This window comes from Enoplosus armatus, chromosome 6, assembly GCF_043641665.1.
Source record: "Enoplosus armatus isolate fEnoArm2 chromosome 6, fEnoArm2.hap1, whole genome shotgun sequence".
Classification (NCBI taxonomy): Eukaryota; Metazoa; Chordata; class Actinopteri; order Centrarchiformes; family Enoplosidae; genus Enoplosus; species Enoplosus armatus.
The window spans coordinates 18981824-18994525 of record NC_092185.1 but is presented as its reverse complement, the minus strand read 5'-3'; the positions used below and the strand labels follow the sequence as shown (position 1 = coordinate 18994525).

General features: G+C 42.4%; 1 protein-coding gene across 1 annotated transcript; it reads right to left on the bottom strand.

The window, feature by feature from the left end:
• Nucleotides 1–6713: 6713 nt before the first annotated feature.
• On the bottom strand, nucleotides 6714–12610 carry mapk12a (mitogen-activated protein kinase 12a). The gene is made up of 13 exons (XM_070908038.1): nucleotides 12518–12610; nucleotides 12097–12412; nucleotides 11159–11288; nucleotides 10378–10436; nucleotides 10158–10269; nucleotides 10024–10053; nucleotides 9724–9771; nucleotides 9380–9494; nucleotides 8673–8744; nucleotides 8442–8521; nucleotides 8245–8323; nucleotides 7982–8155; nucleotides 6714–7844 (listed from the first exon to the last, which is right to left on the bottom strand). The coding sequence occupies exons 2-13, from the start codon at nucleotides 12213–12215 to the stop codon at nucleotides 7777–7779; spliced, it is 1086 nt and encodes a 361-aa protein (XP_070764139.1). The 5' UTR covers nucleotides 12216–12412; nucleotides 12518–12610; the 3' UTR covers nucleotides 6714–7776.
• Nucleotides 12611–12702: the final 92 nt, after the last annotated feature.

The window sequence follows — 12702 nt, the reverse complement described above, 5'->3', positions numbered from 1 at the left end:
ATAAAAAACGTGTAAAAAAGACAAAATGTTGTAGATTTAATTGGGGGGGGGGGGGGGGTTACTGGGGGTGCCAAACTATTTCTTGTTGTTCTATGTTATTTCTGTTGGGTTACCATAATATAATGTTTTAATTAGTGAGCCTTAGACAGCAGAGTGAGGCTAGCTGTTTCCAGTGTCTGTGCTAAGACAAGTTAAGCTAAGCTAAGCTAACCAGCTGCTAGCTTCACATTTACCACATAGACTTGAGAGTATCAATCTTCTTATCTAATTCTCAGCAAGAGAGCAAATAAGCACATTTCCCAAAATGTCGAACTGTTCCGTTAAAGTTCAGATGATGAAAGATTTGAAATAATTAAATCATCCAAGCCAATTTAATTTGTTACTATAGAATAATGAGGCAGTAGATTAATATTAGGTTTATTAGAGGTTTAGCAGTCTACCATAAGCCATCACATTCAGCCTGACAGGGAGCGTTAGAGTCCACCAGAGTGTACGTATTTAACCACATCATCACTGGTCGTGTTATGGAGTAGCTACGGGGGATTGGGGTCACCCCGCAGCATTCCTGATAAACATCCTGTCAGTTTATAACCCTGCACATCTGCCACACACACCTTCCTCTCTCATCTGTTTTCCACGAGAGAGAATCCACTCCACCAGGCAGACCTCCTTGTGAAACATGGCTCAGTCCAGCCAAAAACTGCAGCTCGCGTCAGCAGACAGACGGACCAACCTTGGAGAGATTATTTTTTATCAATCATGCCTCTCTTTTACCATCTCATTTCCTCCGCTTTCACCCCCTCTTGGTCATGTCAGAGAAGTTTACTTACAAAGCAATTACATGATCAGTGTTGTACCGTGTAATAATACCTTTTAGACACGACTTCTACTGTGGGTATTTATAGAGCAACCAGATACCAGCATCCTGTCACGAGAGCAGGATTTATAAACAGGAGCAGAGTCATAAACGTGAGTACTGTAGGAGCAAAAAGAAACCGAGAACAACACAAAAAAAACAAAATCATATCGTCTTTTTTATTAAGTTGCGGTGACTAGATCAGGAACTATGTCTGGTTTGGTATCTCCTGCCCACGTGGACAGACATGAGGTAGAGAGGCTGGGACTGGAGCCCAGTCTCTCACCACAGCACTCACTGGCATCTCTGAGAAAACAGCCATAAAACAGAAAATATCCCCAACACAGATGCTGACATTCCTCACCACCACCATCAACCCCCCCCCCCAGAAAAGCTAGTCTATTCTGTTCTCTGCCATACCACTGATGCATGTGCGTCTGCAAGAGTTCCCTTAATTCAGCAAGGATGGGTTTTAGTGAGGAAAAAATGCGACGGTTTCTGTTTCGCCTTGCTCTCCCAGTAAAGCTGCGCAACTGAAAGCAATCATCAGCCCTAAACACATCAAGCTGGGGAGACTCAGAAGATTCTGAAGGTTTATATAACCGACTTAAAGGGCTTTGACTTCTGGGTACATTTTCATTCAGCATTGTGCGATAATGCCTGTTTGTTTTTCGGCATTCACCAAGGCTGTGTGTTTCACCTCATTCATATGAGAGAGGCCCGCAGGAAAACAATTTATCATTTCATTAGCAGGGGAAACGCAGTAGCAATCTGGCATTTACTCAGCGTGCAGATAAGTAATTGAAATCTGGATAACGTTAGGTGTTATGTTGTAGTACTCAGTTATATAAGGTTATGAGGTGGGAACTTTAAAGCAAAACGCCTGTTTGTTTTTCTAATCTTGCCTTATTCCCTGCCTCTGCTCACTTCCTGCTCGCTGTGGATGGCATTTGCAGGTTCCCTCTAACCTTTACCCGGCCACAGAAGTAGCTCTCCTCGACACACAAAGATGGAAACACTGGCTTTGTGATATACTGTGACCTCTCACCTCAGAGCCAGGTCCTACCCATGATTCAGCCGGAGCCCTTGTCTTGCCTGGTTTATCGCCCCTTGTGAAAGATAACATTCGGGAAGCCCCCCCCCCATCCACCATGATGTCACTGCTGAGGTCACCACTGAGGTCTTGTGCCCACTTGACCATAAAATCTATCAGGATTTATCATATGAGGATGAGTCTGGTCAGACTGTTATGTAAGTTATATTTTGTAATGCTTTAAACCTTATGGTGAGCTCACCTGCAGGACACATATATTAACGCAGGCTTCTGGTTCTTATGATAAGATAAGGTCAATTTCATTGATCCCACGCAGGGAAAAGGAAGCTGATTGTAGTGAGCATACAGACGGCCTGCAGAGAAGAGGATTATACAACATGTTAGAGAGATTCCTGTGGGTGGTTTGAAATGTTTTTTTTCTCCACCATGAAAGCTTGTCACCATTGGAATCCATTTTAACAGAATGAGTTCAAGCTGCTGTTCTCTGACAGAGAGGAAAACATTTAACAGCCACCTTTGAAACCCACAGGGGGTGAGGGTTTGATACTCAGTTCGAGCATCACGTTTAGAGCATTCACAGCCTTATATAGTGTGCTTCTGGCGTCATGTTTACTCTCTTGTCAGTGCTTTCTTTAGGGCAAATATCCAGACTGCTGAGGTCAAGAGTTGACCCAGAGGGCAAAAATCTTTAGGAGTACAGGACAGTGCTCTTTGTAGTAACATTACATTTCATATCCAATATTTGGGAAACTAAATGTGATTTATGTACTGTTCTTTAGGGCATTAACAATATATTGATTTACATAATTTTTATGTTATGCTACCTTCATTATTGAAAGCACAATAAACAATTTCATTATAATTTTTCATTTGGTAGATTAATATGCACTAAATTAAAAATAATGCCATTCTCTTGCTCTCTCTTTCTTATGATTGAAGACCCTCTGACTTCATTCTGCCCCTCCCTCCAGGAAGACATTTTGTTTCAGTACTTGCTCACTGAAAATAAACTTAAATAGATGTAGGAAACCTGCTTACAATAGATAATCAGCTTATCTTATCTTATCATATTTTGTCATCATTATATATTTGGCAGAGTTGTTATTGTGTGGCAATACAGTTCAGTGTATTGACTGTTTTGATAAGGTGTGGTGCTCATTTGTGTTTTAAAGGCTGCTCGACAGGGATTTATTCACAAGAAATGTAGAGAGAAAATCAAATCCAGCAGACAAACAATAAGCAATTATGGATGAGCTGAAACGATCACGTAAACGTAGCAGTTCCTTGCATAATAAAAGGTTACAGTAGAGCAGCAAAAGTCTTGAGACGTAGGAGCTTCCCAGTGATGCGTGAACGCAGCAAAACAGAAAACACTGGAAAACGGTTTATTATTCTTTAATCACAAGATGATCATTTTGACACGATAATTCATAATGTGCTGGTTAGATGTACTGGAACTCTTGAGAAGTGAGCTGTATTTGACCCCTCGTAGTCTTCAACTTATAAACAAGTCATTCGTCTTGGCTCTGCAGCTGGCTCCCATCGCTCCTTTGGGTCAGAGGGGTTTGAGTGCTCTTCAACACTGTAGTGCCTCTCTGAACGAGACACACCACCACCCCGTACATCAACACACCACAGATGGACAGAAAGTTGTCCTGGGATCACGATCTGCGGCATGCACTCTTTGCATTGCATATTCCACACAAGTCTTCAAACAGGGGGTTGGATGGCTAATGAATGAGCTAATGTAAACTAAGCTGCCCCTTCTGGCTGAGAGATAGGCTCTCCCCTGGGCCCTCTGCATCTCTTTCTGTCTCTCTCTTCATCTGCCCTTCCTTTCCTTTTATCCACCCGTCTTTTCTTGCCTGTCCTCCTTCTAATCTCCATGCTTTTCCCTTTGTACCCTCTGTATTATTATTACTTCCTAAACCTCCCAATTCACTTCCTTTTCTCACCCACCCAAGTTCTGGTGCCCCCTCAGAGCTCAGAGAGTTGGAGCGTTCCCCCACCAGCTCCATGTGAGCCTGTGGAATTTCCTCCATAGTCTCCCCATCAGGTCCCGCTCTCCTCCTAAAGGATCCCACAGACACGTGTGCTTCTGTATACGTCTCCCAAAGATCAGGGCAGAGATAGCTGCTCAGGCACGTGTAAAGACAGAGAAAAGGCTTTGAGGGGAGAAGGGTGAGCGAGTTAGACAGAAATGAAGACAGAAGAACCCTCAGCTACGGTATGCTGGGCCATGTGACTCACTTTATTGGGACTGCTTGACCTCCACACACATGCATGCACCCACCCGCCGAGCCGTGCATGAACACAAACAAACACCAGGCCAGATACACAAACGAAATAATACCGAAGCTGGAAAGCTATAAACACAAGCATTAATTTGTTATAAAGCAAACAAATAGAAAATATTTAAACATGCCAAGCTTGGGAAATGATTATGCAGCATTTCCTCTCTTTTAAATGTGGAAAATGTTCTTTGAACTGGACTTGTTAAACAGCTGTGAGAGTGTGTGTGCAAACTCAAAAATGTGACTAAATCCATATTTGGTGCACAATTACACAGCTCTCGCTTGTGCTAAAAATGTTCCTGCTCTCACCCAGAGTATCTGTCTTTTTAACAACGTCCATGACACATGTAGCAATGTATGAGGAAACGCAGACCTCTGTAAACTTGCCACAGAGCAGCAGCAGCAACAACACCGATGCAAACTGACATCTGGAACCAAGCAAAGAGTCACACGGTGACATCACGTACATAAATACCCTGCTAGGTAAAAATATAAATCTGTGTAAAGCCTGCAAACAGATACAGACAAGGACGCTCAGCGAGTTGACAGATTTTCACTTGGCCTCCTGGTGAAACTCCAATCAATTTATCTCCGCTGAGCCCTTGAATCTGTTTATTTGATCTCCAGCAAGGACATGACAGCCCAGATTATTTGGAGAATAAACACTCACTGATGATGTCCCATGGTTGCGATTCATTTCAATTAAAGCTGTTGAGCTGACTTTGCTTTTACAGTGGCAGTGTTGGCTCTGATTTATCGAATCATTAGCTATCAGAGTTCCCACTGTGAGACAAATGAGACAAACTGAAAAGTTTCCGAGCTCGTCACTGTTAAAAAGTTCAATCTTTCACACACAGGACACCAAAATGAACTCAGAGGACTGTGCAGGATGAAGAATCTCGGTAAAGACAATGTTGATCCTCTCACCATGGTGAGATTCACAGTGATGTGCCTCCCCCAGGCGCATAAAATAAACACAGTTACAACTGACATTCCACTTCTAAGAAAGAAGAGTGACCCCGGTCAGATCAGTGTTTGGGCATCGCTGCCATTCCACGCGTACTCCCTCCTGAGTCTGTGTCAGTCCAAAGTGTATGAATGTGTGTGTGTGTGTGTGTGTCCAACTGTGCATGCCAGGAGTATCTGTGTATACGGGTGCACGCATGTGAAGTAGCATGTGTGTGTCTTAGAAAATATGCTGCTTGAATCCAACACGCTCTGAAAATAAACCGAAGGGTCAACAAACAAGACAGAGAGAGGGAGTCCGTCCATGTGTTGCTGTGAGTTGGAGAGGAGGGGTTGTGGGGTAAAAAAGTGGTTTCCCCTCTGTTTTTCCTGTCTGCTGCGGGAACAGAACTCTCTGACTCTTCAGTGAACTATCCACGGAGTGTATCACGAGGAGGACACAACATGCACCCAGGGTTTCGGTTTGGAGGAGCTCAGGCCCAGGAAGGAAGCTTGTCCTCGGGGGAGTTGCCCTCGGGAGTCAAGGATCTGGAGGTCACTCAAGACAAGCTTGTTAAATTCAACACCCACCAACGGAGAGTGCATGCGAAGGAATGAGCAAAATCTAAAAGCAAATAGGCGTCCTGCAAGAATGTTTAAACATTTGTTGCTTGAAGTCATCAATCATATTAAACACAAAAATAAGGTTGTCACTGTTAACGGCAATACAATAAATCACTGCAACGACTGCTACAGCTCGTCTCTGACAGGTTTAATCTTCCAAAAGAGAATAACAAGGCTGGGCCCGAGGGACTGGGGTTCTTTGAGCTAAGTATTAACCTTCTAAGTGTAGCATGTTAGCATGCTAAGATTTGCTAATTAGAACTAAACATGTATTATGTCGGTGCTACAGGAAATGTCTGGGGGTCACAGGTTGGGGCACATTGTAGAACAACCATGAATATCTGCACCAAATGCCATGCCAATCCAAGCAATTAGATTTTGAAATACTTCAGTGGATAATAAAACCTTTATCTGCTAGATGGAAAGTCAAGGGCTCACCAAAATCATTTGGATTCATCCTATGGGGTCTCTGAATATTTGTAGCAAATTTCATGGAAATCCATCCAATATTTGTCAAGATGTTTCTGTCTAGACCAAAGTGGTGGACCAAACCACAGTACTTTCTGAAGAGCTGCAAATGCAGCCTGCTCTTGGCTTGTTTACATGCTGCCATCTAGTGTTGGTTTACATGAGCAACACAAAAATGAAATGCCCCCTTCTGCTTTAATGGTGGACAGCAATTTAACAGGGAACTCTGATAATTTTATACATTTAGGTCACTTTATAAGTGATGGCATGATTTATCACGGTTTGGGCTCAGAAACTACAAGTTTTAACAGAAATCCTGTGTGTTTCAAACTGGTGCCATTTACCAGACGTCCTCTGCTGCATCTCTTATAAATCTCCCAACTTCTTGAAAAACACTACGATTTTGTAAAATCCCTAGTTTAACACTAAACAGGTATGGTTGGGAGGAAAATTTAAAAAAACAACATACGCATAATTTTCAAAGAGAATCTTTAATAATAAAAATGCATGAGTGGTGTTTGAAACATTCATTCACAAATCAACATTGACAATGGGTTTTGTGCTACTTTCTGATTAAAAAAACAACATAATCTGATGTAACTAACGTCTGTGTTTGGAATAGAAATGTGAGTGTTTTGTGCACAAACTGCTATGGCATGGATTTCACATGATAGGCAGCTGAGCAGTATTTTTGTTTTGTCGTTATCTTAAGGCCACTGGGAGGAATTACGAGGTCAGAGACATGTAGACTACACACACACACACACACACACACACACACACACACACACACACACACACACACACACACACACACACACACACTTACGCACACTTATGTGCAAGGACATCCCAATAATTCCAATCAAATGTCTTTTCAGGACATGTAGTCACTGAAGGGGAAGCTACTTCACAAAACAATATATTATAAACAACATGTATTGCATCATGCTGTTTGTTTTATTTGCAGCATGATGCATTGTCCTGGATCTATGATGCTTATACCACTGATTGACTTAAACGAAGCATCCTTATTAAATGAAATGTATTTCAACAGGACCCCTCAAGAATGTCAGTATTAGTTTGACTACAATATTTGTGTTTTCTCTAAAGTAAAACGTGTCTTCTGTCATTTCTTGATTTGCACTTTATACCAACTGGTAGGTACTGATAGTGTGGTAAAAAAAAAAAAACTCAGATAAGTAGCTCAAGTAATACAACCCATAATTCCTTGATAGTTTACTGTAGTTACTTATCAAAGAATATTATCAGCAGACTTACAGCAACTGAGCTGAAAAGGTCTGATGCTAGAGTCAGGAAGCAAGCTATCGGACCAACATGATGTTGAAAGACAAAGACAAACCCACAACTGGAAGGTCCACAACACAGCAGCTTGCACTTGAAAGACATTTTGTGAACTGGATCCGCAGGCATTCATTAAGCCTTGTGATCAAAGAGTTTTCTCACTTGAGATCAAGATAAAAACACGAGTTAGTTTGTTCTGGTCCCACGCTGCACAGCTGACTCTTTGTGGCTCACAGCGAGGTCTCCTTGGATTCTGGCACGACTGGTTTGAAGGACAAGATCTCTGTGAAGGTGTGACCTAAAGACAGAAGACACAGCAGGACACTGATCAATAAAATGTGACAGCTCATATTGTCTTCCTCCTTTCCCCTTCGCCCTCCATCCTTCTGACATTACATCTTCCTTGCACCATAATCTAGTCTAACAGATCCTCACGTTTCCACTGGTCCAGGGTCAGGTCTGTGTTGTCGAGCGAGTGGTCGTACGGCTGTGCTTCCGTCTCCTCCCCCGGCTCTCTAAACTCAGCGAAGTAAGGCAGCGTGAGAGCCTCGGCGGCGGTTACCCTGCTCTCTGGATCCAGCAGTAACATGCGCTCCAGCACAGACACGGCTGAGGAAAGGGTGGAAATAGGAAATCAAATCACACTTTGACTGTCAAACTGAAACAAGATCAAATTTAAAAGGCTGAACACTTCCTACCTTGTGGATTAGTTGTGGAAAACACCTTCTGAAGGTCTTTCTTTTCTACTTTTGGAAGACTTTTGATGTAGCTTTTGGCCTAAAAAGAGACAAATACATTTAATGTGACACAAATCCTTATAACTCCTAAAATTCGGAGGACATGACTGGGTGATACAACAAAATCAGGTTGCATGTGTTGCATGTTCTGAACTCACGTCCTCAGACTCTAGTTTTGATATAAAGTCCTGAGTTGGTGTTCCTGTGACCTTCATGATCTCAGTCAGCTGATCTAGGTCTGAGGAACAGGGGGTCAAGGGTCAAACATGATAAGTTACATACACAGATATGAAAATAATTTAAGACATTACATGGTGCCAAAAAAGCTCTATTCCTCCGTCTGTTAGATCTATGCATGTCTGTAAGATGTCGGTGAGGTGAAAGGATACGGTCGCTGCCTTTAAAAAGAGGTTTTTCTTGCAGCATCTCTGCCATGATGCAGCCCACAGACCAAATGTCCACTGAGGAAGAAGCAGAAAACAAAACAGTTCACACTTCCTCTTACCATTGTACAGAATTTACAATTTACAGCACATTGTAGGCCGGTGATCAGCAGCAAAACATGCATGCACTCCGTAACAAAGCACCTGCAATATAAGGTAAGGTGTTAAGAGATCCCCACCTAGTGGACAACAGTTATTATTACCATCTGACTAAACGGAACAAAGACGATTTTAACACCACATCCTACCATTTATACACAAAACCCTGCTTGTTTTATTTATACACATTTTACTTCTGGGCTCATTTTATAGTTATAATATGTATTTTTCCACTGTATTCACAATGAAGCTACAGTGCAGTTTTTAGCTGCTTTCTAGACTCATCGTTCACAGTCATAAAGAGAAATCTGTCACAGAAGAGGAATAAATACTAATGTGTCTAAGACATGTGCAAGAAGTCTTTGAAGCAACAAAACTCTGCCTGTTCACTGGAGGTTGTAAAGGTCTCTCTGGGAAATGTAATAAATCACTAGCTGAAGCAGAATTCATGCTACATCATAAAATAACAAGAGGCTTCAGTGCAAATGGGGAGCACTGAACATGACACGCAGATGAAAGATGACATTGCCCCCCTTTAATTAGCTTGTCATTACCAGTCTGAGTGTAGTGCATCCAGCTCAGGATGACCTCAGGGGCTCTGTACCAGCGAGTCACCACATACCCCGTCATCTCACTGTCTGCCTGCCGCGCCAAACCAAAGTCCAGGATCTGACGGAACATGAAGTGAAACACAGCAAAATGTGCATCTTACTCATACCGGGGTAACAGGTCTGGTAATGAGACACTAGGGTCTGAGCAATTCTGGGCAATGCATTGATGATTTTATAGTTATAGATTATCCATTTTAAATTGCAACTCCATGAATTTAATATATATATAAATATCTTGAAATGGAGGCACATGGTGGGCTGTGTCTGTTTGGGTTGTACATCTGTACCTTGAGCTCACAGTCTTGGTTGATGGCGAGATTTCCTGGTTTGAGGTCCTGCAAAACGTGACATGCAAAGAGCAACTATGATTGCGAGTCTGTAGCAAACAAGGAAGAGACAAACTAAAATCCAGTCCTAACAGTGAAATAAACTAGGGGAGGGTATAAGCCTGAACAGGAAAAACCAACTCCCTTTACAATTAGATAACAATGTGTGAACACAATCTTTATCTAACACATGCATGGTGGAAAAACACACACACACACACACACACACACACACACACACACACATATATGACAACTTACCCTGTGAATTATACCAGCAGAATGAATATACTGTAATAAAAGAATACAACAGGGATTTAATCAGCAGAACAAGTCAACTCAAGTAATAAAGTAATAAAGTGTCCACAATGTATGATCACAGCAGAGTTCTCCACCTTAAGCCCTTTGAGCATCTGATAAACCAAATACTGAATTTTTTCTTGGGACAGCTTCTGCAGCTTCATCAGCTTCCCCAGGTCTGTCCCCATGAACGGCATCACCAGATAACTTGAGGAAGAAGGACACGCTATGAGTTGATCGACGTGACTTTTGCAGAAAGCTGTGCACAGGTCAACACTGCCCTGCGGCAGTGGCAGAAGCATGAAGTGCGCTTACAAGTCATGGAATCTGTCCACATAGAGGTCAGCAGTGAACACATCTAACAGGCCGATCACCTGCAGACAGAAATATACAAGTTATTACAGGTGGAGATAATCTGTTGTGCTTTAGTTCACTTTTAACAAAGAAATGCTGCACACTTAAAGACTATTTAGTTGTCAAAGCTCCATCTAGTCAGTACTGTAATATTCAGTAGTGGAAAGTTATTATGTAAATTTATTCAAGTACTGTGCTTAAGTACAATTTTGAGGTACTAGTACTTTACTTGAGTATTTCCATTGTCTGATACTTTATACTTCTACTCCACTACTTTTTACAGGGAAATATTGTACTTTTTATTCCACTACAATTATTCGACAATTTTAGTTACTAGTTACTTTCCAGATTAAGATTAATACTACAAAATATAATCAATAATAAATTATAATAAGACTTTCTTGATCCCCAGGAGTATATAAAGTATATATACTAATAAATCAAAATTAGCCACACATTTACCAGCTATAATATTAAAGTGATGAATGAATCATCAATAATTAGAATGCAATAATATAAAGTTAGTACACAGGTTAGTACTTTTACTTTTGGTACTTTAAGTATAATTTTATGCTAATACTTTTGTACCTTTACTGAGGTAACATTTTAAATACAACACTTTTACTTGTACAAAGTAGTTCTACTCTGTGGTGCTGCCACTTTTACTTAAATCAAATATATTCTTCCACCGCTGGTACAATTGCACTGATGTAATATGCTGGTGTTATATTCTGGGTCTCACATTTTCATGTTTCATGTGTTTGAGAAGCCTCAGCTCCCTGTAGGCCCTCTTGGCAAAGAGCTCCGACTGGAAAGGTCTGTACAGCTTCTTGATGGCCACTTTGGTTCCTGTTCTGGAGTCCCCCGCTGAGCTGAGGGCAAGATGTGACAGGATTGTGTGAGACATTATATATATATATATATACATATATAGCATACATATATATTAGCCTATATCTTCCAAAGAACATCAGATGATCTGTAACAGAACCAGTATGAAGAAATCTAATCCAGGAACTTTCCTGGGATCAGGGCGAGGGAAGAAATCTGATCTGAGTATGTAACTGAAGATTTATGTTTCTTATTTTCTGATCACAAATGTTCAGCCTAAACCTGTGCTCTCTCACTCTCTCTCTCTCTCTCTCTCTCTCTCTCTCTCACACACACACACACACACACACCTCGCCTATCCCCTTCCCATATACTTCCAGCAGTGACCTGGCTGTAGCAGGCGGCTCCATCTCCAGCTTGTATCTGACCACAATTTGTCAGAGTCGTCCATGTGTTATTAAGCTGGCCTGAGAGCAGTTCAGTAGCCGCCCACGGAGTCAATCATTAATAACAAAGGGGCCGCATGCGGCGAGGCGCACAAAGGTGATTGAAAAGCTGCTTTTAATTGTCGTTGTGTGTCAGTAAATTGGCATCCGTTTCACCCCCTTCATAAATCCCTGATCTTAGAGATGACTAAAGGTGACAGGATGATCGCGGTGGAGCGAAGGTCTCCATCATATAAGGAAGTGAAGCAGCGTGTGTTCAGCGCAGCGCAGATACTTTTTCTTTTGTTTGGCTGTGGCACAGTGCGGCTGCCTGCATGGCACCATCTGTTCCGAGCCTTTCTTTGTTACCGTGCTCCACACTAACCAGCAGAGCTACTTCCAGTTTTTGGCAGAATTCACTTACCATACCGTCCCGTACGCCCCTGTCCCCACCTGCTTCAGATCCCGGTACCGCTCCGGTACTTCCCAGGAGGTTTTGTTGACTTCTTGGCGGTAATAGCCGGGTCTGACTCGCTTAGACATCCTATTTACCTAAAATACAAACAAGAAGTCTAGGAGACGCTCTTCTTTGGTTGTTTTGTCTCTTCCGTCGCTACACACCCATTGCGATCCAGATCCCACCTATGCGCTCGCCCGCGATCGTTGCGCAGCTCTGCGTGTCAGCCGCTCAGGGCGCACCCTGAGGTCACCAAAAGCCACTCCCGAGTCCTGCTGGAGGCCTACAATTAAAGGTGAAAAGGAGGCTGGAATGTGAGTAACACGAGACAGGGCTGACAACATGACTGTGAAATGCGTTGGTAGGTGCGCACTATTTGGATAGCAACCTGGAAGTCGGCAATATGCTCTGGCCTGGTGAGATGGCAGCACTGTGGGCTATATGTTCCTCAGTGCGGTGCCCATATGCGCTCCGCAGCTGCAGTAAGCAAATGTTTGAGACTTGCTGGGACATGAACATTACTGACGCCCAAGGGTGCACACACACTGCTACGTGGTTAGAGAAATACTCAAG

Coding starts and splice junctions, on each gene's coding strand:
- mapk12a (XM_070908038.1), bottom strand. CDS start 12,215: ATGTCTAAGCGAGTCAGACCCGGCTATTACCGCCAAGAAGTCAACAAA. Junction 10,437..11,158: donor AACACATGAAACATGAAAAT/GTGAGACCCAGA, acceptor TTCTGTCTGCAG/GTGATCGGCCTGTTAGATGT. Junction 10,054..10,157: donor AGATGCTCAAAGGGCTTAAG/GTGGAGAACTCT, acceptor CTTTTATTACAG/TATATTCATTCTGCTGGTAT.